General features: G+C 40.7%; 1 protein-coding gene across 1 annotated transcript in view; it reads left to right on the plus strand.

Annotated features, from left to right (window-relative positions):
- Positions 1-26664, plus strand: part of SORCS3 (sortilin related VPS10 domain containing receptor 3) — a 292438-nt gene that overhangs the window by 73454 nt on the left and 192320 nt on the right. Inside the window, exon 3 of the mRNA XM_027648351.1 lies at positions 16034-16101. Within this exon, the coding sequence (XP_027504152.1) occupies positions 16034-16101 (68 nt within the window). The remainder of the gene's footprint in view (positions 1-16033; positions 16102-26664) is intronic.

The following is a 26664-nucleotide window of genomic DNA, read 5'->3' on the forward strand; positions in this document are numbered from 1 at the left end:
CACCCTTGCCTTTTCCTTTCCTGTCTTCCTATGCTCTATTATATTGGGGATTTTTGGTGGGATTTTGCTTTGTTTCAACTTCTATGGGGAAGGTCTGAAGTTTGTTCAGAGGAATTTGAAAGTGTCTTGGGATTTGCATTATCTGAGGACACTGATTCTGTGAATTGCTCCAGAGAAAATGTTGTCCCTTACAGTCACACCTTCCTATGATAATATAATGAGCTCATGGAGTGAGTGTATGCAGGTGACTGGCTGAAATCCTGCTTGCAAATGTCTCTGGATATCAAAAATAGTAGAGATCAGGGCTTGTTTTAGAAAGGCACTACCTAGTGGGTAGGGCACTCATTGAATGCTTATACTAAGCAATTAACAATACCTCAGTTAGTTGCAGGGAATTTTGTAGTGTAAGAGTGATGTCTCAGTCATGGACATGTTAGTTTTTACTAGAGGTTTTGAAAGGGTGTTAGAAGCCAGTTCAGAAGAAACTTCTCTCAGGGAAATAAAGGTAGAGGCTCAAAACTCACAAAGTTTGATTTGTACACGTTCTTTTCCGTTGTCCCTAGCATGGAAAACTTCTCAAAGCTTTTACTGGGGTCATTACCCATTCACTGGTAACTGTGTAATAACAGCATTTGCAAGGGCTTTTCGTGGAATATTTGGGCGTCAAGAGACACCTTCTCCAGATTCCAGCTCTGTTTTGTCATGTGGAATAGCATTTCACCTTCTTACTGCTTGTTTTTCAAAAATTAGTTGATAATAATAATAATCAGATGACCTAAAGTATAGGCTGAAGATTTTAGTTTTATCACTTGGGATCTGTTGAAGTTCTAATTAGTGCTAAATGTTGCTATTTCCACCTTTGCACACACATTTTTTATGATGACATTACTGACTCTCTTGGGCGTGAAGCAAGATGCTGTTGTGTTGGTTGTTGCAAGACTTTGAATTTAGCTTGGATTGTGGCATACTTGCTACAGTTCCTATGTCTGCAACTCCTGTAACCCTCTCCTTCCCTCCCTCCCAAGGACATCAGAGCTCTTCTGATACGCATATTAAATCTCTGCTAATTCTGGACTTTCCGAGGGTCTGATGCAGTGCATGGAGACCTGCTGAGCAGTGGAAACACAACTTGGTATTTGGAGCAAGGACTGACACTACTTGCAGCAAGGACATTTAACTAGACATAGCCTTGTGCTAGAGCTCCTGCCCTAGTACAGGACACAGTAAGGTTCTGTATTTTACATTAGAGCTGCCAGTCCCTGGGCCAGCAGTGTTGCCACATGTCCCTACTGAGGTTTGGCCAGAGTGGATTCGATGTGCAGACACATGATGGGAGTGTTCACTGAATTAAAAGATGTGATTTACTGAATTAATATTTAGAGTGAAATTCATGTATCCATATATATATATATATATATATATATATATATATATATATATATATGGCCAGAAGACTTCTCAGATGGATGGGGGGGCATAAGACTACCTACCTGCATAGTGCCAAAGGGAAAAGGTGGTGCTGAGGTACTGTTACAGGTGAGAGCTGACAAGGACTGTCTGGGTGGAGGGAGAGCATCGTGAAGGCTGTTAGCCAGAGAAGGTCAGTCTCTCTATGCTGCTGCTTTGTAGCAAAAGGGGACCAACTCTACCCTCTCTTTATTGACTAGAGAGGAATCTAAAGGAAACCAGGCTCCTTGGACTAGCATTAAATCTTCTTAAAGAGAGGAAACATTTAAATTTAATGTGTAGAAAAAGCTTTATGGAACTAACTTCTGAGCCACACTGAGTAATCTCACTAAAGAACTTGTTTTCCAGCTTTAAATCTACTTTGGACAGAGTATTAGCAATTATCCCACAGGGAATAATCCTGTATTTTCTGGATGAGGTAATAGGCCTCTTGCATTTCTAATTTCTATTGTGCTGTAAAGATGTGGATGATTGTTATTAAGGGCTGTGAGAAGCAACTGGTCAGCTCATTGCCAAACTGCTATAATTCATGGGTGTTGTACATGGGCTGCAGTTTGCTTAACGTTGAAATCTATGTACTCTAAATTGTTTTCATAGTGCTTGACCAATAAAATTACAGGTTTATTATGTTCGTGCGGATCTCTTGTTTAATCAAGAACACGACGCGTGCTGCGAATGCTGAGCCATTGTTCCAAAAATACCCCTTATTCTCTTGATGTAAGAGTGTGTGAATCAAATTGCTTTTATTTTCCTTTATGTTTGAATGTAAATACAGTGGTTTTGAATGCAAAGGTCTCAAGGCATCTGCAAGTACTAGCAATAGCTGTTCAAGAGTGCTCTGTGTTATTCTGACTGTAGCATTGCTAATCTGAGGCATCTAAAACAGCCTGAGATGATTTTCTGTGTTTCTTCTAGGAGAAAGAAAAAAATAATGCAATGGAGTTTAAAACGGTTATGTAGCTGCATCTATACAGGTGTGTAAAGAAAAAAAAGAAGTAAAAAGCATACAAGATTTTGTTGTTTTATTTTAAAGCATCACTGGCCTCTAAGATCTAGGGCTTCAGGAAAAATGAAGTGCAACAATCCATGAGAGATAACTTGAGCTCGGTGAGGGAGTGAAGGACTCTGTGATGCTCTGACAACTTGGTTCAAGGCTCTGCCCCTAGCGCCTCTTTGCTGTATCATCAATTTCCTAAGGAGCTGCTCTGACTGCAGGAGTGTTGTCAGGAGTCTGTGGAGCTGTTGGAATCAGTCTTGTGCTGGGGTAGTTACTAGAGACATCTGTATAAATTGTCTTTGAAAGGCTGGGCTGGAGAGTATCTTCATTCTTCTGTGTTGTGTATGTGGATTTACAACAGGTTCCAGTAACTGGGCTTACTGAAGATTATCTTTGAAGCTCTTGCTGTCAGTCCTGCTGTAAAAGGGCCCAGAGAAATATTTCTGGTTTGGGAGGTGCTTTACAAAAAGCAGTTTGTAGATGATCATCTTTGTGAAAGGGCAACCATAAAACATCAAGGACAAAAGAGGTCTTTGGAATTGTTCTTTAGTATGTCAAAGGTACTTAAAAGATGTGCTGCTCACTTTTGCATCTTGCAAGGTAAGACAAAGAATCAGGTCCCCACCATACTTCAGCCTCTGGTAATGTTGATGAACTTCTGCACAGTCACAAAGGCAGAACAGAAGAGTTTTGGATCTAGACTATGTCAGAGTCCTTGATTTTGGAGGATATTGTTATTAGAATTATTCTTAATGATGGGTTTGCAGCCTTCATATCATGAAACTTGGAGTGGGGGTGGGTTTGTTCACTGAAGGATCACAATGCAGAGAGATAACTCGTGCTGAAACTTGTGGAGATGACCTAGGTTTACCTGAAAAGGAATGAGCAAATTTATTCTGTAGTATCCTATTTAAGACTTTGTGCTCATATGTCATGTGAGAAGGGGAACGAATTTCACCTTCAGATAAGCCTTGTCACTTGTCTTTGTCCTTGCTGCCATCCAGAGACCACTGCTCCCTTGTAGTCTAGGCTTTAATAAGACAGGACAATCTGGTACACCTGGCCCACCTCCAGCCCATGTTTTCGTTTCAGAGTAGTTGCCAATCTTGGGTTTTATTGCACAGTCATAACAGATACTAGAGAGATTGTATGGCAGGGAGTGACAAGAGGGTAGGGAGTGTCTGAAGTCCTGCTCCTGTGACTTCAGGGCTTTCATAAGGACAGGACATTGAGGTGTGACTGGTGTGGGAGAGGAGATTATTCTGATGATTATTCCAGAACAAAGCTCTCACAGACCTTGCATAATGGCCATTACAGATCTTGTTTAGTTAATTTGCATTCTTCCTTTGTCTTACTGCATAGCCATTTCCTGCTATGTTCCTCAAGGGGCAGAAGGATTTTTGGAAGTGTTGAGAAATTTCTGGTGCTCAACTAAGAACATTCCAATGTAGAAATAGTCAGTGGGACTATTAGTGTTTTTTAGAGCCCTTCTCCAGTGGCATGTAGTTTTTGATGTCTTGGTGCAACATGCAAAACAACCCTATAGCCCATGTATATGAAATTTGCTGAAGGTCATCTGGAGTCCCTGCAGAGTTACAGAGTATTTTCAGAAAATATGAGGCTCTCTTCCCCCTTTTCTACCTCCAGGTTGTGAGTCCCAGATGTTCTTGTGATGGCAATGAGAGCCAATTCAGGTGCCGGGAGAGCGAAGCACTGAGATTTCCTTTTTCAGGCACAGGCAAATCTCTTGGACTTTAGCATCCCAAATCTTCATCTTTAAAGCAGTCTCAGTTCAAATGTCAGCCAGCAGTCCCAGTTGTCACAACCACAGTTCTTATGAGAAGAGATATAGATAGTGGCTTGAAATGAAGATTGTGCTTAGATTTCTCTGTCAGCTGGAGAGAAAGAATTTTTCAGGTCCATACAAATAAGTTTTTAGGTCCCTAAGTAAGAAAAGGAGAGTGATCTCACAAGGTTAAACCTTCTGAAAATTTTCTATTGCAGTGAGGTTTTCAGTATGGAGCAAGCCATACGTTTTCATATGATCAACTGCCCCTGGGCCCCGACCAACCCTGTAAGGGTTCCAAAAGTTAATAGGGCTTTGGATTTCTGCAGTGGTGATTTGCCTCTTTTCTCTTATACAATTCATGTGCATAATGTAGAATCCATACTTCTGAGTTTCCTACTTTTTCACCTTTGAAATTCTCAGCCATAATGTTACATTAAAGGAGATTTGAATTCAGGTTCCTCTATTTTTCTCAGCTTCTTTTTTTTAAGTAACGGAACACTTAAGTCTGTAAGAAAAATTGCTCTTGACAGCTTTAACTGTGCTGTTCCACATGTCTCCATGTAGACATTAGCACAAGGTATTTCTAAAGTGGGGAAAAAACATTTGCTTTATTACTGAGCTAAAAAACAGACTAATGGATTTTTTTTTCTTAATTTGCCCCCCCAAAATTGACCTGTTGGGCTGACACCAAAATTTAAAATTTTATTGTGGATCTGGACACATTCCTTCATTTTCTCCCACCCCCATCTGGCATGAATTGGTGCCAGTCCTTCACAGGTCAATTTTTTGGGGGAGAAAAAAAAAATTAAAGGTTTTTTTTTTTCCTTCCTACAGGGTCAGATTTTAAGCAAATATATTTTACCTACCTTTAAGAAATACTCAGATGAGAAAAAATGTTCACTTTTTATCATCTGTATCTTCCAAAGCTTCATTTCTGCAGCAGGTAAATGGTAAATGGCCGCTTTGGGTCATGTGGCTTGAATGACAAGCTGGAGCTCTGAACTGGGGGTTCAGGTCCCTGTTCTGTCTTTACTGTCCCTCTCAAGTTCTGGGTATATCCCGGGGCTAAGTACATGGAGTGTGGCTGTTGTAGCCTCTTGCTACCTGGAGGAATCCTTACCCTAAGTCAGGTTTCCATAATAGGGCATCTTAGGGGCGTGCTCTTTCAGCTGCCATGGGGGGAGACATCCCGTCAGTCCCCTTGAATTCACAGTTTTGAAGTTTTATGTGTCCAAGAATGAAGAAGACAGGATGTGTTCCTTCTGTTAGGTGGGCAGTATGGGGCAACGTTTGCTCAGATTTCCTGTTCCATTTGCTGGGAACCCACTCTATGTCTGGGTGAAGCTGGTTACAGGCCGTTGTGATACAGATCATGTTCCTTCTCTCTTGCTGATGTAACTGCAACCTGAAATAGTTAAATGTCAGCTGGAGATAGAGCTGCACCCCGTTGCACCTGCCTACTGTGGAAGTCCATCAACTGGCTCATAGAAGTTCTTTGGCTCCTCAGGCATCATTCCCAGCCCAGTTTCTGAAAATATCTAGTAAGCAAGATTTCATGAAAGTCTGCTTGCTTAGGCCCTCCAAAGGAGATAAGATCCAGGCTCCAGGGGTGTTTGGCATGAGGAAGAGCTGCTCTGCACAGGAGCAAAGTAAGGAAATTGCCCAGAGAGAGAGTATTTTCACAGCAACAATGATACAAGTGATACAAGACAAATAATAATAGTAATAATAATAACGAAAAGCTGTGTAGTTATGATGCAAAGGAGTTCAGTCACTGTGATAATGATGAAACGCATGCACCTGATGAATACAGGATGAAAATGAAAATAAATAGAATAAAGATGATTAAAATCAATAGTAAAGATTATTTCAAAGTAATACCAGTAGGAAAAGGAGCTTCTAGGGCAGAGTTTGACCTTACCACAGCTGTGGTAAGTTTCAAAGTAGATTTTGTCATCTGCAGATGGGAATTGCATAGACATAGGTTCAAGGTCAGAAGAGTATAGTCAATTGGACAGACTACGTTTTTATTACCTTAATATATAAGGTAATCAGATCATTTAATTTTAATTGAATCTATAATAATGTAAAAATATGTTAATTGACTAGTTAGCACTCAAACTATTGCTTCTGACCTTTTGTCTGTGGGGAGCCCTCACTCGTGCTTGTTTTTTACCTCTGGTACTTTCCAATTCTGTGTAACCTCCTCAGCCTGACTGACCCAAGTTGCCTGTTACTCATATATTTTAAACTATCACTTATATTTTTATCTTATTCTTCCTTTGATGATTCTCCTCTTTCCCTACTGTTTAGTTATATTTACAAATACTCTCAGTATGCGTATTTAAAACATTGTGATTATATCACAGGTTTGTACTAATGATGTTACAGTTGTTCATGGTGGGGTATTAAATGTGGTAGCAAATTCTAGGTATTGGATGTTGGTAGTTCCAGCACCATAACTGAACAATTTCTCCATTTTGCCCTTTTTCCCTTTGTGCCTAAACTCACCTCTTGGCAAACTGCAGCAATCCTTATTTCCCTGGGCTGTTGTGAGGAAGGAAATAAGCCAAAATCTAAGGTACTTGGATTTGTTGTTAATAAGGATCCAGTGGCAGAAATGGAAGGTCTTTTAACAGGCCATTAAAAGTAGATGCAAGGGTTTGTGTCCCAACAGGTACCTTCTTTTCTTTCATCACATCTGTGAAACTCCAACTTTTGGATTGGTTCCCCTGGAAGGAGGGGATGTTTTCTCAGAGCAATGTTGTTCGAAATTTAATAATATTGCATAATTTGGAGACAATGATAATATTGTCTCAGAATAACATTGCCATTAAAAATTAACCTATTTGCAGGTGGGTGAGCTGGTATCAAAACTGGGAATAAAGTGGGGAGGCTCTGGTGCCCTTTCCTCCTCTGAGTGACCAGCTTGCACTGCTGACATAGTGGCTTCTCCAGCACCCAACCCCTGCTGTCATGTTGAATGCAAGGCTCCATATTTTAGGGAACACAACAGGTGTGTGTACGTGTGGCACCTAACTCCCTGCTGCTGTTCTTCTGTGCTTGCTGGCAGGGAGGCATTTTCACGTGAAGTAAATCTCTGGATCATAAACATGAGGCTGGAAAGGACTTCAGCAGGGTATTGGTCCATCTTCTGTCCCTGAGGAGAGAGAATCTCTTGCTCATGCACATCCCAATACCAATTATTTGAGTTCCCAATTGGAATCTGAAGAACATCAGAAATATTTATATATGTATGTGTACATATATAGGGGAGAGGTGAGAGGCAGAGGATGTGTGTGAGAGGAATGAGAGTTACTGAGTAGAATATGGAGTCTGAAGTGGAAGATCAGTAAGCAGCCTGAGTTTTCTTGAAATATCAACTTTATGGGATCTTTTTTTCTCTTTTCCTTTCAGAAATGACTTAGATACAAAATTCCCCATATAGTTTAGTTTCCTTTATAGAACCAGACAGTCTTGCCTTCAGTCCTCAAGGAATACCATCATCTGTCCTAGTTGTTTATAAGATCTCAAAGGGCTGTGTTCTCTTAACATTTTTCTTTTTTTTTTTTTTTTTTTTTTTTTTTTTTTAATGGAGAACTGTCTTGTGAAGGTAGTGTACCCACACTTGGAGTTTAAGTCATTCTTTTTTTTTATTGTCCCCCCACATCAGAAGCTTTAAATGGCCCTTCAGCAGGTATGTGACTGACTCTACAGAGTTAAATTGCTGCACAAAATATGCTGGTTCACAGATGGTATCGGAAGATAACTGAAATAAGAACAGAGCCAGTAAAGTAACTGGGGCCTTTTTCATTTTCTTCTTGAACTTAGAGACGTGCACACAGCAGTTTTAAAAGGAAGATGGAGAAGGGAAAAACAAAAAATTAAAGTTTCCGAGGCTTTAGTGGAGGCTACTTAGCAAAGTGAAAGAACTGGGAGATATGATGCAGTGTGGGTTGCTGAATCAATAAAAATAAATTATGAGCTCTTCACTATCACCTTTTATAAGGTATAATACGGGACCCTTAAATCATATCACTACCTGACAGGAGAGATTGTATTTATGTTTAACTGAGTTACACAAAGATAAAGCTCAGGCTTCTGTTATTTTAAGCAATCTAGATGCCTTTTCTGGTGGGAATGTGTTGCTTATGTGCAGCAAGACCATACTGAAGAGCTGGGAAAGATTCTGTGGAGCACAACTGGTTCTTTTCAGGGGGGTGAATCAGGTAATCTGAGGAGTCTTTACTACCTCTGACTTCTCTGACTACTCACAAGCTTCTGGTAGTATTGGTGTGTCCACCCTCCCCTCCAGTGTGTTTATTCCTAATCACCATACCTTTTCCAGACACTGTCTCCTGATGCTGTGTGGCTGATCACAGCTTTTATATTACACACCCACACATACATCTGTACGTGTATGTGCTCTACTGCAGCCTCTGGACAGAATCCAGCTGCTCATTAAGGACTGATAACCTTGTTGTAGGCCTTCCATTTATTTCTTTAATAAGGAGGTTTTGCACAATTGCAATTGTAGTTGCTATTTGTGTGTGTGTGTGCACTAAAGGTGAGCATGTAGGTATTCAGGAGATATATTTACTGAAACCGAGACAGGATGTACCATTTTCCCCCTGTTTTCTTGGAAAAAATGTTGCATGAGAGACATTGTCCAGTTTTTAATGTGTAGTGCAGATGAAAGAGCAATGCGACTGACTTGCAGCCAGTGTACAGCTACTGGCTATGAGTGCCCCTCCTTTGGTTGATAATTGGAACCTGTGGTTTGGGAGGGGGAAAATCTGACTTGTTTTCCCACATTATTTTAAAACCTTATAGTCAGGTTCCTCTTCTGAGTCCTGGAGTCATTACTCATTGCTTTGGTGGTGGTGTTATTTAACTGCATTCCAAACCACTGGAAGGATTTCTATGTGCAAAACATCTCTGAACATATCCTAAATTACCACCCCTGCGCCAAAATGTTTAAAACCAAAAGCATGAGAGACCCTGTCAGATTCAATTAGAAATCTTTTCTAGATTTGTGTGAACCCAGAAAGGTAAATCTGTGACACTGGAAGAGGTGTCTGTCTCAGTGTTGATGCCGACGGGTGCTGTTCAGCAGGCTGGGCTTGCCCTTGAATTGCCAAAGCAGAGAAACAATACAAAAAATTCCTGCTCTGCTTTTGCTAGTAATGGCATAGGAGGAGAGAGTTGGCCTTTCCCAGTCTGGTTCTTTTTGCAAAGCACTGTAAGGGTTTTGGTTTTCTGGTTTTTTTTTTACACCCTAAAATTCTGTTCATTCAGTGCAAGCCTTGTAAATGGGAATTTCAAACTGCTGCTTACATCTGGAAGACACTTCTGTTGAAGATAATGTGATCTGTCTCCAGCTGCCCCAAGGGGAATCCAGGGGAAGACTTCTCCTGCTCTGTCTCCAGCCCATTCTGCTGCCTGATTTATATTGAAAGGGAGGAGGACAGGAGACCAAAAGAGCATACCGTGGCAGTTTTCATACTGAAAAATTATAAGCAACACAGGCAAAGGAGGATTAAAGTAGAATATCTTCCTTTTAGTTACTGGTTCTTGTTTTGAGGACAAATTTGACAGTCTCAGCTGTTTGGAGATCACAAGTTCACTGGAACATGTTTTGCTTTTGTGTGTGATCTTGGGACTTGTCTCTCTCAATTTCAGAGGGTTCTTTTGCCTGCACTGCCTGAAGCCACCCACGGATCATTTTTATCTCTCTAGAGATTAAAAAAAAAAAAAAAGAAAAAAAAAGGAAAAGTTCTTTGCTGCAGCTTAAATTGGCATCACTTTACTCTTATACAAGTGTTGCTCTGATTTCCAGGGGCAGGATTTGGCCTGTGTTTTTTGTTAGTACCTCTGTTGTTTTCTTCTTGGGTCTTAGGATGTGCTATTTGTTAACTTGTGTTAACAATAAGAGATATGTTTTCTTCAGCTATGTTCATCAGGCAGTGGAAAAGAAGGTAGGTTGGTATTTAAGGTGTATGTGTTCCTCTTTTAGCTGATCATTCTGTTACTTTGGGTGAATTTGCATTGGTGCTTTTCTTCCAGGTGATGCTTCTTAGCTTAAAATATCTAAATATGCTGAATTGGATTATTTCAGATATGTTAAATTCCTAGATGGAGACTCTTTTTCAGAATAAAGTGGTCTTTAATTTGATTTTTCATATGTATTTGCAAAGTGAATTGAACGAAAATCTTAAAAAATTGATTTGGATTCTTCTTTCTGAGTGTTTCCATGTAGAGAAACACTTAATCTTCCACTTAATCTCTCTCTGCCTCTGGTTCCTCATCATTAAAACAAAGATGACGTTACTTGCCTTGTTTCATAGTGGTGATGCCTGTAGAATCTGTTAACACCTCTGCAATTTAAATTCCTCACCTGGGAGCTGTGTAATAATTCTATATGCTTCTCACAACTGGAGGTGGCACTCTTGGGTATTGACAACTGCAGTTAGACCTCCAGGGGAAATGAGGATAGTGACATTGTACAGTGTGATCACACACAGGCATGCAAATATTTTTGAAGGTGTATTTATGTGAATTGATTTTGGTGGGACCAGGATTATGTAGTGATTGTTGTACAGAATCACTGTACCTTAATCTAGGAAAATACTTGTGCTGGAATGGAGTTAATTTTTTCTTCAGAAAAGCCTTTGTCATGCTATGCTTTTGGTTAAACCAGTGTTGATGAAACACTGGTGTTTTAGGTATAGTTGAACAGATTTTCACAGTGTCAGGTTTTCTCTTTGTCACTCTGCCTGCCTTAGGAGTAGGCCAGAAAGGTGTTGTGTCCCATACAATATCATCCTCAGCAGCAATAACTGTGTTCCAAGTGTTCCAAGACTGGCTTTGCATTGTTCTATTGGAGGTGTGGGTGGCACTGCCTTTGCATCATTAGTTCGTTTATTTATATTTTCTTCTCTTTCCTTGACTAATGAAACTGTCTTTGTCTAGAATTACAAGTTTTTCCTCACTTATGCTTTTCTAGTTCTCTCCCCCAGCCCCCTGGGGTTGGGAGAGACCAAGAGTCTAGGTCTGTGCTTAGTTGCTGGCTGGGATCAACCCACGACACACTTAAGCATAAATGTATGTTGAGCATGTAAATGGCCCTTTCCCCATCTTTTGAGTGTTTATGTGGGGAAAATTAGACTGGTATTGGTGGCTTTTGATAGAATTAGCTTTGAATGTAGAGATTATATGAAAGAGTGACTTAGCAGATTCATCATCATGAATACTTCCATGTTCTTGTCAAACAGTTCACCTTTCATTAATAACTTCGTGCCTTAAAAACCACCCATCACCACCAAAAAAAACCCCAAACAAAAAAAAATCCAAAAGAAGGAAACACTAGGGACCTTCATAGGGCAGTGCTGGCTTTTAAGTCCAGGAGCATTTTAAGCCAATTTGCCTTTGGCTGTGAGCAATTTACTGACACTGGTCCCCAGTATCCTGTGGTTGCTCATGTGTGAAACTTACTTGTTGGATGCTGTTGCTCTCATGTGGATTGGGAAGTGGCAGATGGGAATTGCAAACAAGCTTCCTGTGGCTGGTGTGGAGGGCAGAAAAGGTTGCAAGTATCATGGAAATATGTCTGTGGGAAGGAAATGAAGATTCCACCAAGCCAGAGCAAGTGAGTGGAGAGCTCTTGTTTTTCCCATGTAAATCTGTCTGCCCTCTTTGTGCTGTGCTGTGTGCTGACCAGTGCTCGTCCCTTTACTCATTATTAATTACACTTGGTAAACGTGTGCACAGGGCTACTGATGAGCTGTGTTAATCTCTGTGCAAATATAGCAGGATCACTTAGAGAAGAGATGAATCTGATGAAGTGAATTGGAGCTGGCCTTTCAGATGTCTGTCTGAAATGATCACCTACTTTCTCTGGCTGCTGTGCTCTTTCCTCTCCTTCTCTGACTGTCCCTTGATACAGGAACATGACTGCCTTTGGTGTGGCACTTTTTGGTTGTTCTGATGTTCAGTGTCAACCTGCTGAAGGAACTGCAGTTCCTTTGCACTCTAATTTGTGGGAAACAGGCATTATATATTCCACTGTGGGGTATAAGCAAAGCACTTTGCCAGTTAAGAATTGACAAGATGTGGAGATGAGTTTAATGAACTAAAGTAATTTTCCTTCATAGTAAAATTTTATAGGCATGGAAGATTGTTATGCCACCAAATACTCTGAAGAGCTTCTGAGTACTTTTGTGATTTATTGGCTTGGAGATTCCTAGTAATCATCTGAACAATAGGGATCCGTTTAGGGATATGTTTTTGAGACAGAATGCAATGTGGGCAATTGTTTCTGGTTATATTTTTTCTGCTTTCATGCTGGCCAAGTTGTGTCAAGACTCAAGACTGCTGAACGGGACAGTCTTGGATACTTGCTGGCCTTATTTTGAAGAAGAGGTCCATCGTATTAAATCTGGATTTAGTGGTTCATTTTGCTATACAGCGTTATGCCAGGATTACTCAGTGCCAGAGGCTCTTAATCTGTATTGAAGTATAGACCATTGAAGGTAAGCAACTGACAGGGTTTGGCATTTTTGTCATGCAAGCCTTACAGCAGGGTGTTCAGTAGGTGTTCAGTGTAGTTTCTGAAAAAAAACCCCATATACGCTGTGGAGAGGCACGTGTGTAAAATAAAGTGCATAAGGAAATTCTTGTAAGACTGGAACATCATTTGGTTCCAAAGAAAATATATTTTTTCTCATTATCCTTTCTCCATCCCCACTTCTGTCTACAAAACCAAAACAGTTTGTTAAATTATTCAGGTCATTTAGTTTTGTGTAAGCTTAGCTTGAAATTGCATTTTCCAGAGGGATTGTATTGCCTTAAGGGAGCTGTAATTCAGCCTCCCTATTTCCACACTCTGTTCTGCAGACTGTCTTTCCCATTTTTTTCATTCTCAACTGGCTGAGCTGCTTGATGTCCTAAGGGACACCTGCCTCTGGGGTGTCCTGGGAAGCACAGTATGGTATGTGGAGCCTGGCCATAGGATGTGGGGAAATTCCATATCTGAGCTGTATTCCCCAAAGTGAGCAATATGATCCCAGAGAAAAATGCAGTTCAGCATTGAGCTAACTTGGAATTAATTTTGGGAAGATTGGTTTGATGAACGGAAGCAGTTTAATTTGGCACTGTAAGGACGTTTTCTTTATTTTGAGTAAATAATGCCTAAGTGTAAGATTTTATTACTTCTGAGTTATTTGGAACTTTATTCACTTGTGTTTCTTTTCCCCAGAGCAAAACGGTTTCCTCTTCATTTAGGTTGCAGAGTGGGCATTTTCTGTGGGATGGCTATTCTAGATTTCTCCCAGTTCAGGGGAAGAAAATGTTTTTGTTTTGAAATAGTACATAGAATGCAAAATCTTCAATTTTCAATTGAATTCAGCTTTTAAAATGAAAAACACCAAGATTTTAATGCAGTATTACTCTGGAACGAAAAAAACAGGGTTATTTGTTAGTGTTGACAAAAACAAGCTGAGCTTCTTCAACTACAAAACAGAAAATGGAATCAAATGTGTCAGCTTGAATCAATGAGGGTTTTTTTCCTTTTTCCTTTTTTCTCCTGTCAGAATTCAGTTTTTGAAAATATGTCTAATTTTTCATATGCTTTGTTCCTTTCTTTTTCTACTAAACCATTCAAACAATGGAATGTCTTAGAAAATCTCATACTTGCCCACATCTGTCCCTGATGTCCCTGGTTTTAGTTTGTTAGAGCGGTTGGGGCAGCCTGATATGGAGACCTTGGAGAGACCTCTTGAAAGGGTTTGAAGTTTTTTCTGCAACTGCCATGTGAAATGCACCCCATGAAAACAGCTGGGGAACAAGCAGTTCCTTTCAGGCTTTGATTTGTATCTTAACCCCCTGTGATGGTTCCTTGGCAGTTATGTTTGCTCCAAGGTCTCACGAGGCAGTGTCTGGGGGGAAAGTGCCTTCTCAGCTTTCCTTGCAATGGTTGTGTGTTCAGACTCTCAGATCCTCTCCGGTTTTCAAACTCCCAAACCAGGGCAAGAGTTGTGTTTATTGAATCTGAAGTGCCTTGTCTCAAAAGCAAGTGGGGACAGAGTGGGAGTCACCTGGGGTTGTGGTGCAGGAATGTCGCCTGGCCTGGGTCTGCTTGGTGAGTGATTTTATGGACAGGTTGCTGTAGGTGGCTGTATTCTGTGTTACTACTGCCTCAGGCAACTCCTGCTATTTCCTGAAACCCTTTGTGAGATATTGCAAAGGGATGCTCACACATTTGCTTCCCATGCATTAACAACAAGGAGAGATGGATGTTAGTCTGTCATCCTGGGCAAAAATCCAGAAAAGTCATACTAAACATGCTTTTACTATGAATATATACCCAGGAGCTGAGTAGGATTCAGCCCACTTCTGTAAAGCTGATTTGCAAGGTTTATAATAGGTAAGTGACATCCTCAAAAATATAAGGCATAGGACATCTGGGGAGAGACACACAAAGGGCTGGGAGAATATGGATGCTGCCTTTAGTTGTAGTTGCAATTTAAGGTAGAATTACTCTGTTGAAATCTGACCAGGACACAGAGATTTTATTTACTATGTTTAGGGACGAATCCAGGATCCGCTGAACTCAGTGGTCATCAATGTGATTCTCTGAAATTGGAAAACTAACTTTATGAAACCTTACCACAGCTGTGAGCAATAAGAAGGGTGTAATTTCAGGCAGTGCAGGGCTTGTGCTGTGGTGCATGGCTTTCTAGAGACTCTTGAGAGGAGTCCTGTTCGAGTGCCGTGGGAATATAGGGAACATCCTAAAAATGTCACTCTCATCAGGTGTTAGCTGGGAGAAGGCTGCCCTGCTTCCCACACTTAGTTGCTGCAGCTTGCAGCTGTCTCTTCCCCCTTTGTATGGGAAGGTGTGTGCAGGGTTTAAGTTGCAATAAAATGAATATTAGCCTTATTTCCCCATGGTTTAGGCTGACATGGACTTGCATATGCTGACTCAAAACTGCCTGGCAGGTTTCTTTTCACACCCTGCTGGAAGCAGCTTGACTTTTATCCTCCTTCTAAAGGTCTCTGTGTGGGGAAATAAAGGGACAAAATGCAATTGGGGATGGTGAAAATGAATCCAGTAGAGAAAGGAATGCTTGGAACATCTATTCTAAAGCCATTAAGTTGGGTGCTGACTGCATAGTCATGTGCCAAGGTCCCTCACAATTTGAACAGTTTTTTTTCCTGGTATTATGCTGACAGTACCTGACTGCTGCAGCAGCTGTGATATTGATTAATCCTTTAGCATTTTTCTGCAAAGCTTTAAACTCCTCACCCAGCAGCCTCTCAGCTGGGAAACCCAAGTGAAAGGGGTGCTTGGTCCCACTGCTGTGGGACCAGGAAGAGAATTAGTGGTAGCATTTTGAGAGACAAGACAGGTTGACTCTACTTTTGGATTGGACTGTTGAATTCACAAGGGTGCATCTGATTCCATCCCTGACTTTGAATAACTGTAGTTGCAGAGAGGTCAGCTCACAAAGTCTGAGTAATTCCTATTGGCATGTTTTATTTCAAATGCAAAACATTTTGAGATTAAAATAAATGCTAGTGGTTACATGATGCATTAAACTAATGATTTTCCTTTTTATTTTTTAAACTTGACTTTATCCTATAATACCAAAACTTTAATGGATAAATGCTAAGCTCTCCTTTGGGTGATTTCAGATGCCTTGTGTACTCTTACAAAATCTAAAGGAAAACTTTTTTTTCTCTTTTCCCTTTCTCCCCCTCCCTCCCATTCCCCTCTGTAGGTGATTCTCATTCTGACAAAGCTCTACGACTTCAACCTGGGGAGTGTTACGGAGAGTTCACTGTGGAGGTATGTGGACTGTAGGAATCATAGTAACTGGCATGGAAGTGTTGCACTGTGTCTCTTGTAAAACTGGGGGCTACATGGAGGGGTGGCCATGGGGGGTGTATCTGAGTTCATCGGAGGAGGAGTTGGGAGAGAATCTGAGATAACTGCAGTTACTTTTTAGAAGAGAGATATATGGTTAAGAACACATTTCTTTAATGAAGAACAAGAGGGTTTCATGATGTAATGGCATTTCCCTGGCACACAGAACAACTTGGTTTCATTCTTACTACTAAGTGTCCTTATACAAGTCTCTTCATTCCTGAGAGTCTCCGCTGTGAGACTGACAATGAGAACAAGCTCTACAGATGGTACATGCTTGCTAGAACAGTGTCTGAGGAGGTGCACAGCACAGTGCATGAGATAATCTTAGCTGTTCCTCAGCCCTGTGACCTGAGATGGTCATTTGGTAGTGAATCTGTGTTGCCTTGGGCTGTAACTACAGTAGCTGCTAAAGGACTAGAGATACCACAGTGAGATGCTGGTCACTTTTCTGCTGTCTGCTGTGGAGGTACTTGGATGGTGTCTTGTACCTCCCATGTTCCCATGGTGTGAGCAATGGACTGTCCTAATCTGGGAAAGCATGCTACTGGACAGAATGTGTGTTTGTAAGTATGTGTCTGCGTTTAAATAAAGAAGAAACTAAAATCCCCTCAGCCCCCAAATTCACCCCTATAAATAGGTCAGTTCCTTGACATTTGAAATCACCAAATTGTTTCATCTTGCCTGTGGTGTGAAAAGGGTATGCCTAGAACAGAATTGTTACCAGGTGATTTTTACCCACAGGACAAAAAAAACCCAAATAAACCCAAAACCCAAACAAACAAACAAACGAAAAAAATAGCTAGGGACTGGTGAGACCAAGTGCCTTGTTTCACATTTAGCTAGTGTATTAGAGCTATTGTGAAACCTGCTCAAAGTGTAGTTGGTGGAACTGTCAATGCATTGTAGCCACTGCTCAGGTGTGGCTGCACAGAAGCTTTTCGGAAGATGGTGTCTTGTACTTCTTTCTTCACAGCTAATTTAAAAGCCCCTGTTTGGAGCAGATTTGTTCTTGTAAATGTATTTAAGGGTTAATTGCTCAGTAGAGCTCTTGAAACTTCTCATTTTGAACAGTACTTAAAAAGCCTAATTGCGCTGTACCACGGTAATCTGCAAAAGTATAAATAACGATGCAGCTAATAAGAGAGAACAGTCATTTCCACTTACCCTGGTACTTTTCAATGTATTAAAGCTTTAAAAACTTTTGCCTCTTTACCCAGCGAGTACAAATGGCACTGTGATTGTACTTTAAACGTAATTGCCAGCCAATCTGCTCTGCATAAATAATGTAACAAAAAGGCAAATCAAGTCCTAATACTGAGTTTGCAGCATCACCTGGGCTTTGCAGAAAGGTAATAACAGCATCGTTTTGGAGTTTTCGCAGGTGATGGAAGTGTAATTTATCATCAGTACAATTGGAAGCATCCAGCGCTTGGTCAACTGGTCAACTGGGGAAACTGCTTTGTGGGAGTGTTTCAGTGTGTTCTGGAACACTTCCGAATCTTTTCTGCAGTGAAATAGAGGCCAATGTGGGGCTTGGAAACTCAGAGATGTTGGGAAGTCAGAACCTCTCAGATTCTTTTCCAGGGTCTGGGAGGAAAAGTCAGGGTAAGAGCTAGTAGGTAGAATTCCTGGACTCTAAACCTTAGTTTGCCCCTTGGAAAATTCAGGATTAAGTCCTGTTGTATTTCACAGGGGAGTGTGAAATCTTAGGGAGCAGCTGTGGGGTTTTTTTGGAAAGGACATAGTGGAAATGCAAATAGATACTAAGTGTAAGAAATAAACCAGAGAAATACTCTTTTTCTCAGGATTTTCTGTTCTGTTTGCACATTGAGGCCCCTGAATCTTTGCATTACTTAAATTGCTGCTTTTCAATATTTTCCTTTAATTTTTGAGACCATGAAATTTTCAAAAGGAGGATTTGTTTTTGCCAAGTGAATGTAAGCCTCCTGCCAATAGGTTTGCTTTCCTTTACTTTTTGTAGACTCAAAGCTCTCTCTGAGACCCCAGATCTGATGGGTCACAAACTGAATGTAACTTCAGGTATCAGAAGGAGATCTGGACATTTCCAAGAGAGGATTTTTTGATTTTTTTTCTTCCTGATTTCTGGAAATATGACTAATCCCTTCTGCTAACCAGGAGCCCTGCCTATCTGAGGACTGGTGCTATATGACATCTATTCTGAACACTTGGCAAATACAGTTGCTTCCACAAGTGAGGAGTGGCTTTTGTGGCAGAGAGCAATTAATCACATGACAGTGCTTCAGAGGATGCTAAGATAGAGCAGAGTGCAATGCAGTCTCCAAATACCATCTTGCCTCCACCTGCCTCATGCATCAAAAGCTCCTTCTCAGTTCACCCTGGGTTATAGCATGAGGCTTCTTTTAATGGAAAACAGAATTGCCATATAAGAGGAATTTCTAATCCCTGCATCTAAATACAAAGACAAGTAAATCAATAAGAAAACATCCTAAATGTAATTAAAAAAGGGAGAGAGAGCAACCAAGGAAGACAGAATTAGAAGTTACATTGGAAACTGCTCCTATATCAGACTGATACTAGTTTAGACAGAGGAAATGTTAGTCAGCATTTGAGTGCAGAAACACAGACGTTGCTCTAACACCTAAATTCATGCTTGTGGGGCTCAAACAATCACAGAAAAAGCCTCTATTTCTATTGAAACAGCCAGCCTTGAAGCAGAAGGCTTCAAGGAAGAGACACACGCCCGCACACGCCCTCCTCCTTGTGAATGCCACATCTCGTCACAGAAGATACCTGTCAGTTGTAGTTTGGATTTTTGTTTTTCCCACTGAGTCGAGTGGAACTGATGGTTCTCCTCTTATGAAAGGAAGCTACTTTATTGCTACTTTATTATACTTATGATGGTGTGAGATGTTTATGAACATGTGGAGAGAAGGCTTTTTGTAGGTCAACAAATATAACTGAAAAATTATTTAAGCTTTTAGACGTGCAAACTCTCCATCAATTCTCACTGCCTAACAAAATATATAACTGTGTACTTGAGAATCCAGCTGCCTCCTGCCTGCTTTAAGAAAAAAATGGATTAAGGGATGGACATATGCTTTCTGTAAATTTCTTTTTCATCCCAATAACAACTCCATCAACAAAAGGAAAGCAATGCTCCCTCTTAATCTGAAAACTTACATGGTTTTAATTTGAAGAGATGTTGGAGTACCTCTAATTCCCAAATCTTCCGTAGGTCAGAGTCCCTGCATGAAACTTCATTGTCCATGATGAACTGTAAGCACACAGGAGTGACCTGTCATGAAATACAAACTCTCTCTGTAAAGAGTAGGGGCCAGTCTGCTTCACAGGTGTTGTAGTCCAAGAAGACATCTGTTTAACAGAGGAGGAGAGGGTTGGATATGCGAAGTATGGCATCTAAAAGTCACCACTAACAACCAAAAGTTGAAGGGTTGGGTTTGGTTTTTTGGGGGGGGGAGGTGTTTTTTGGTTTGGTTTGGGGTTTTTTTGTATTGTTGAGTATTTTTCTGTTGAAAATATTAGGCCAATTTTGTTAGGAAGAAGAGAGAGTGGACCATCAATCTAATGGCTTATTTCTTCAAATGTGTGTGTTTATAACAGTTTCAGATTTGCCCACAGAAACTGTGATTGTGATAAATAAAATTTGGGTTCAGGTGTATGTTGTGTTCAGATAGGTTATATGGGGTGTTCTGAAAGTTGTATCACAGACAGCAAGTCCATTAGTTAATCTTAGTGCTGTCCAGTTGTTTCCTTCTTGTGTTGTGAGTGGGAATAATCAGAAGGAATGTATTGAGTTCCTTTTCTTATTCTGCAGGCCTTATGGATTTCACAGATTTTACAAGCAAAGGAAGAATGCTTCCTCCCTTATTTCTCATCCTGTCTCCTGTTTTAGCTGTACACTGCTGAGATGGGATTTTGTGAACATGACATTCTGACAAGTATTTAAAGTTGCTATTGTAATATTTAAAATGTTTTCAGCTGTTTCAGCCACTGTGGGTTGAGCAATTTCTTTCTGCTAAAATAACTGTAACAAGAGTTTTCCACTGTTGCCTTTTTTAGTATCCAAGAATGTATTACTTTATTTTATTTATTTGGATTGCAGTAGCTAAAAAGACAGCTTTCCTCTCAAGGGAGCTTTCAATCTCAGATGAAGACAAGGAGACAACTGGGCGACCCAGCAGACAGGAGAAGCACAAGTTAGCAGGGCGGTGTTTATGATCAATGTGATAACCGTGACTGCAACACATCAGCTAATTGGGCAGTGGGGAGCAGTTCAGATTTTCTTCCAAAGTGCAAGCACTTGCATGTGTCAGCTCTGAGTCCCTGCTACCATTTTACCCAGCTCTGATGCGTCTCCTGGAGTTCCCCTCCTCTGATCATGGTCCCAGCTAAATTATCTGATGGTACATAATGCCAGCCCACGCATTAACCCACACTCAAAACTGTGACTGACTCTTTCCGTTTAAGAAGCTAAAATGGTGATGAAGGAATTTTTACATATATTCCTTCTTGTTTTCTTGTTTATTAGCCAAGAAATTATGTTTCCATGTCAGGAGTCAAAAATCCCTAAGCTTTTTTTTGTGGCAGCTTGTGGCTGCTATGCCTAAAGAGGTTGGGCTGTTGTCTTAGTCTCTATGTTGAGTTAGGAAAAAAACACCTTTTCAGCTTTTGAATAGAGACAGCTGCAAAATACAGCAGCTGCATTGGAGCAGAGAGGAGTAAAACTCCTCAGCTTGTTTGCAAGCTGCTTTATGTTGTGCATTGCTCTTTTATTCACCTCTGAATTACCAGAGGGCTTTAAGCTTTTTCCTCCCATGGCCTTGCCTCTTAAGCCTCCCACGGTCTCCAGAGACCCTCAGAATGTTTCAATGTGCCTCTAGCATTTGTTGCCTTTGCAAATTTCACAGCTCATACTGATTTCTGTGCTCTAGGTTGGTATGTGGCACCTGGAGCTGGCTTCAGATAGGGCTGCTCTATAGGTGTGAAAAGGTGAATGCGGTGTGAAGTGCCACAGTTCCCTTGGGGAACTGGGGCTTAGTCTGCTTGCTCCAAATGTAGCAGCCTCTAAGACCGGCGAGTAAGAAGTCAGGGATCAGGAGATTGAATGAGCCTGACTCAAATTTCCATATAATTCTCCGTGAAACAAGCTAAACCTGAAATAGGTCATGGCAAAGCCAGAGCTTTCTTAAGAGTGCTTCTATTCCAGTGGCAATACATTGTTTAGACTGTGCTGCTGAGAATGGCAACTTCTGGTTTGTGCCACAACCTCTTGCTTGTGGCAAGTGACTGCTCAGTCACCACTGAGGCATTGTAGTTTTTCTGGAGTTTGCTGTATTGAAATGCAGTCTCCAGAGAGCCACCATGAGCAGCCGACATCTCCCTGCAGTATTGTCAAATTTGATTACATTTATAATTTTCCACTTTTATGCTGACAACATGCATCTTAGATACATGCTATTTTCTGGATGATTGTATGCAGGCATAAAATTAATGGAGCTGATTTTCAAAGTAGTCATGCTTCCCATTATTGCAACTTATTTGGCACTTTTTAATAATATTGCAAAGTGCAGAAATCCTGTGCTGAGGAGGAGAAGAGTTTCTTGTATCTGCAGTCAGCCATCAGGGCATGGAGGGAAGGAGCCAGGTGTGTGTGCAAGCACATCCCTGACCTCTCTTGGATTTGAAAACCAGGGTACCCAAAAGTTTTGCATCTCCACTGTTGCTGTTTGTTAAAGTATTAATAGCCTAGCTTGAGGATGGCTAGCTTTTTCAGGCTATGGGAACCACCTGTGAAAATCTTTGTGGCTGAGAGCTGTTAGGTGCAGTTTGCTGAAGAACTAAGGGAATGGGGAACTGCAGCAGATGACCACAGTGTGAGATGAGAATTGTTCCTCAAGACTCTCAGTATCCTGAGTTGCAATTAGGGTACACCTTCAACAACATCCTAGAATAATGCAATTTTTAATCTCCAGTACTCTTGATTATTAGTTATTTCCCCAAAGTGGGTGATCCAGTGTACCCTGTCTCAGCACAGCCTGGCTCTCAGTAATAGATGCCATAGAAGTCATCTTGGCATGGGAGCCACACTTGAACTCTTTGGGAGATGCACAGTAGGTGCATGTTGGCCCTGAGCTATCTGCTGCCAAATGAGGACTGGGGGCATTTGTTTTATAATGTGATCTAAACAAATCTTTCATTGTAGACATCAGGAAATGTATAGAAGGGATTCTTCAGATTTGCTTGGGCTGTGTGTGCCTGAATGTGAGGATACATGGTAATTTTAAAAAAAACAATATTCAAGGAGCTGAATAGAATGAACCATAGGCTTAGCCCTCCTCGAATGTCCCAGACAGTCCCAGGTAGTGTCCAAAGCATACATTCTTTGCAGTTCAAACTAGAAAGAGACGCTGTCATTGCAACAAAGCGATTACGTGAGTTAAAAGTGTTTTAAATGTCTGTTTTGGGAACCAACAATGAAAACTATTAGGCTTATCTTAAATTTAGGGCTATGTTTTAGAGTTAGGTAAACTCAGTAATGGTAATAAAAATAAGGCTTCATTATTTAATTCTTTGTTTTACTGTAAGACTAACTTCTGGAGAGAAGTTTCATTTGTTTTCTTCATGATGCTTCCCTAGTCCTATTTTGTCCCACAGGATTTTCCAACAAGGGAATAGTAATGTTCACAGCTTTGCTTTCTGATGGTTCTTTGCTTTAATGAGTAATCACATTAATCTTTCCTCAGAGATGATGGAGACCAAGGGGCACGATGCAAAATCATGTGAAAAGCAATAGCTGAGTAAATGCGAGTCTAAACGCCTTTGTATGTGTCTTGGGATGGTGTGTGGATTGATGTTCCACCTTTGCTTATTAAGATGTCTTATTCATCTTGTTTCATGAAGCTCATTTGTCTTTCGTGAACCAGCCTTCTGGCTGGTCCATTTGTTGTGTCTCTTAATTGCTTCATCAATGACCTTTCGGGGGGGCGGGGATGTCATCACACAGGGGCCTTTTTGGATTTATTAATTTTTTGTTTGCCAAGAAAGCTCTGAGACTAATTGCCAAACTTCCCAGAAGATATTAGTTTACAAATTTTAATGACACTTATGATTTATTAATGTGCTTCCCCCTGCATCTGCTCATCCTTATTCCTTGGTGGAATTCCTGCTGAACTGGAGAGAATGAATAAAAACAGAGCTTCAGACTGTAATAATGTTTTAGCTAGCCTGTTAATTCAAAAAATATAAACATATTCAGAGTGCTTTATTCATATCTGTGAATTTCTGAAAACAGAGGTAGGTCTTGGCTTTGGCTACATTCTGCCCCAGAATCTCGATTTGTTGAGGGCGCTGTGTGGTGGTGGCACCGAGGTTCACATTTATGTGCGCATGTAACTCACTGTTCAACATGTGCTACACATCCCCTCCCTGTGCTCCGTTCACACATCTTTTGCAGCTTGAAAGTGGAGCTGCTTTGCTGAAGTTGTTGACCTTCAAACATGTGGCTGTGGGAGGACTGTACTGGTTGCTGACAGTGGATGCTGCAAATATGTTTGTGAGAGGAATGTGCTCATTGAATAGGTCTAGGAAGGTCCTGTGACTGTATGTATGCTTTGATCGCAGAGATAACTGGGATACTTCTGTTTATATTTAATTTTATTTTAATAAAAATAATGGGAATTTTTGCATACATCTTGTTTTCTGGCTGGAGACAGGGAAGCAAGAAGAAAAGGTAATTTATCAAACTCCTAACTTCTTGAGGGAATGTTTTTGGGACAAAGGTGGAATTCCATACAAAATGTAGAGAGAGAAAAAATATGCTGTGTTTTGTTTTAATTTTCCATGGTTCAGGTAATATGTCCAGCCATCCTTCTTTTCCTCCCTCCCTCATAACTCTTGAATTATTTATACTCTGCAAAAGAGCTCCAACAGGAGAGACTGAGAATCTCTCCAGGGAGAGACTGGTTCTAATCTTATGTGTGAAGATCCAAGTTCAAGCCCTTGCTCTGAATAAGTATAAAGAGAAGTGCTTTTTTATTCCTCAAGTAATTAAATTGTGTAACTCAGTGCTACAGGATGTTGTGAGGCAGAAATAATAAAAGCGTAAATGGATTTCAAAAGCAGATTCAGTGAATTAATGGAGGATATTTCTGCTGGTGGCTGTAATACGTGATAGTGTGCCAGTAGCTGATGGCTTACATTCTTTATTTTTTGATGTAACATTGGAGGAAGAGGCAGGTCTACCACTTTTGGATCAGATTTGCAGAAATATCTTCTCGTTTTTGTTACCTATTTGTCAGCATTGAGCTATTCATACTTTAGGTATTCTAATGGAATAGCTGGAGACATGATATGCCACAGCATTTTAGTGGTTTTGGGACTTGGAGATCTCTAAGTCAAGAGAACTGTGTGAGAGACCAAGGGAAGAAATCATGCTTCTCTCCCTAGAATATTCTGTGGCAGAGTAGCAGGCAATTACAAAATACAAATTTTTGATGTGACTATTTTGGCCACCTGATTCAACCATGGGATTTGAGTCTTTTGCATTACAGATGGGCTCTCTCTCAGTTGCTCAACTGGTGTCTGCATTGGATGCTATCACATTTTTTAAGTAAAGTTATTTTTTGGACTAAAAGTAGTCTTTGAAACTGTAGTTTTAAAAAACCCACAATAAACAAAACCAAACCAAACCAATAAAAAAAATCTTTGGCATAATTTAATTTTTGAGCCAGCCCTTTCAGGTACTCAACTGCATCAATGGAAACTTAAACCTGTCCAGATCTCTAGTCATTCCATTCCAGAAAACTAGATGATCAAATAGGGAATTTAATGCCAAACAATGTTTCTGGTATTGATATAATCATGAGAATCTCAGTGTGAATTAATGCAATTTGTTTAGGAAAAAAATAAAGTGTTCTAGGGAGCTGCAAGAATGTGCTTGCCCCTGTTTTCTCAGCTTATTTGTGCTATATTTTTTATATAGTTTTTCTGTCCTTGTTGATGAATTTCTTTGACTGTGAGCTCCTCAAGAAGGGAAGACATCTTTTCCTCTCAAAAATGAATTTTGAGCTCTGGTCATTTCCTGGTCATTTAGTTCTGGGAATTTGTAGAGAAGGTCAGAAGTCATGTGCTTTTGAAGCCTTACTGACCCTACGAAGTTGTCTTGTCAGGGTTAGCAGGTAAAGTGTCTTTGTAGTGCTATACCTACTTGTTTAGAGAGTAGCAAAGCAGCGCTCAGGGGGGAGTTTGTAGCCAAGAACCTGCTGCAGATACTGTGGTGTGTTGTGACTTTTGCTGCATCAGCAGAGCTGCACCTGTTAACAGGAATTGGTTATTTCATCTCTTTGTTATCATTTGGAGCAGCAATTCCATTGCTCTCACTAGAGAGCTGCTCCTTTCGTTATCTCATCTTACATTCTAATTAGATTTGGATGCCGACTGCAAAACTTTTTGCAGGAAGCCACATGTAGAGATGAATTTGGTTTGGCCTTACTAATGTCTTTTTCTGATCACTCTTTGCTGTGTAGAGAAGTTTGGTTGGCACAGATTAGTAGCGGATGCGTTCAATGTGGATATGTGCCAATATTAATGAAAACCACACATTAAATTAACTTATAAATATGCAAATAGATAATTGCAAAATAAAACTTCCTTAATAAATTGCATAAGAACTTCCATACTAGATCTGATCTGGTAGGATTGGGAAAACCTGAAAAGAGATGCCCAGAACAGAGTGAGGTAAAAATCTTATGAAATTACATGGTGTGGAGAGGACCTTCGCTAAAGAAAGGGGGTGGAGCATCTCTGCTATGAGGAAAGGCTGAGAGAGCTGTTTAGCCGGCTGTGGGAGTGGGGGATCTCATCAGTGTGTGCAAACACCTGAAAGCAAGGGGCAAAGAAGATGGAGCCACGCTCTTTTCAGTGTCTGCCCAGTGACGGAACATGAGACAATGCATAGGCACAAACTGAAACTCAGGATGTTCCCTCTGAATATAATGGCAAACGTTTTTTACTGTCTAAGTGACTGAGCACTGGCACAGGTTGCCCAAGGAGGTTGTGAAGTCTCCATCCTTGGACATATTCAAAAGCCATCTGGACTGATCCTGGGCAACTATCTCTAGGTGGCCCTGCTTGAGCAGGGGGTTGGATCAGATGAGCTCCAGGGTTTCCTTCCAACCTCAACAATTCTGTAATTCCATGAGGAATAAAGGAGCATTGGACAAAGGTTCAGAGCAAGTAGAAGACTTTGGTTCTTAGGACAATATGTACTTAATCTGTGGATCTCCTTGTGTGAGTATTTCACCCATGTGAACAGGTAAAGTTCGTATGGGTTCATGTGGAGTTTAGATGAGTTCCTAGAATCAGAACCAATATCTGTCAAGGACTGTATTACATCTCTGGCTCAGAATGTTCCCTGGCCTCTGATCAGTTAGGCAGAGACAGACAGGTACTGCCACGTACTCTCCAGGCAGTCAGGTCTGT

The sequence above is a fragment of the Corapipo altera genome, unplaced genomic scaffold (genome assembly GCF_003945725.1).
Source record: "Corapipo altera isolate COAL_440 unplaced genomic scaffold, ASM394572v1 56, whole genome shotgun sequence".
Classification (NCBI taxonomy): Eukaryota; Metazoa; Chordata; class Aves; order Passeriformes; family Pipridae; genus Corapipo; species Corapipo altera.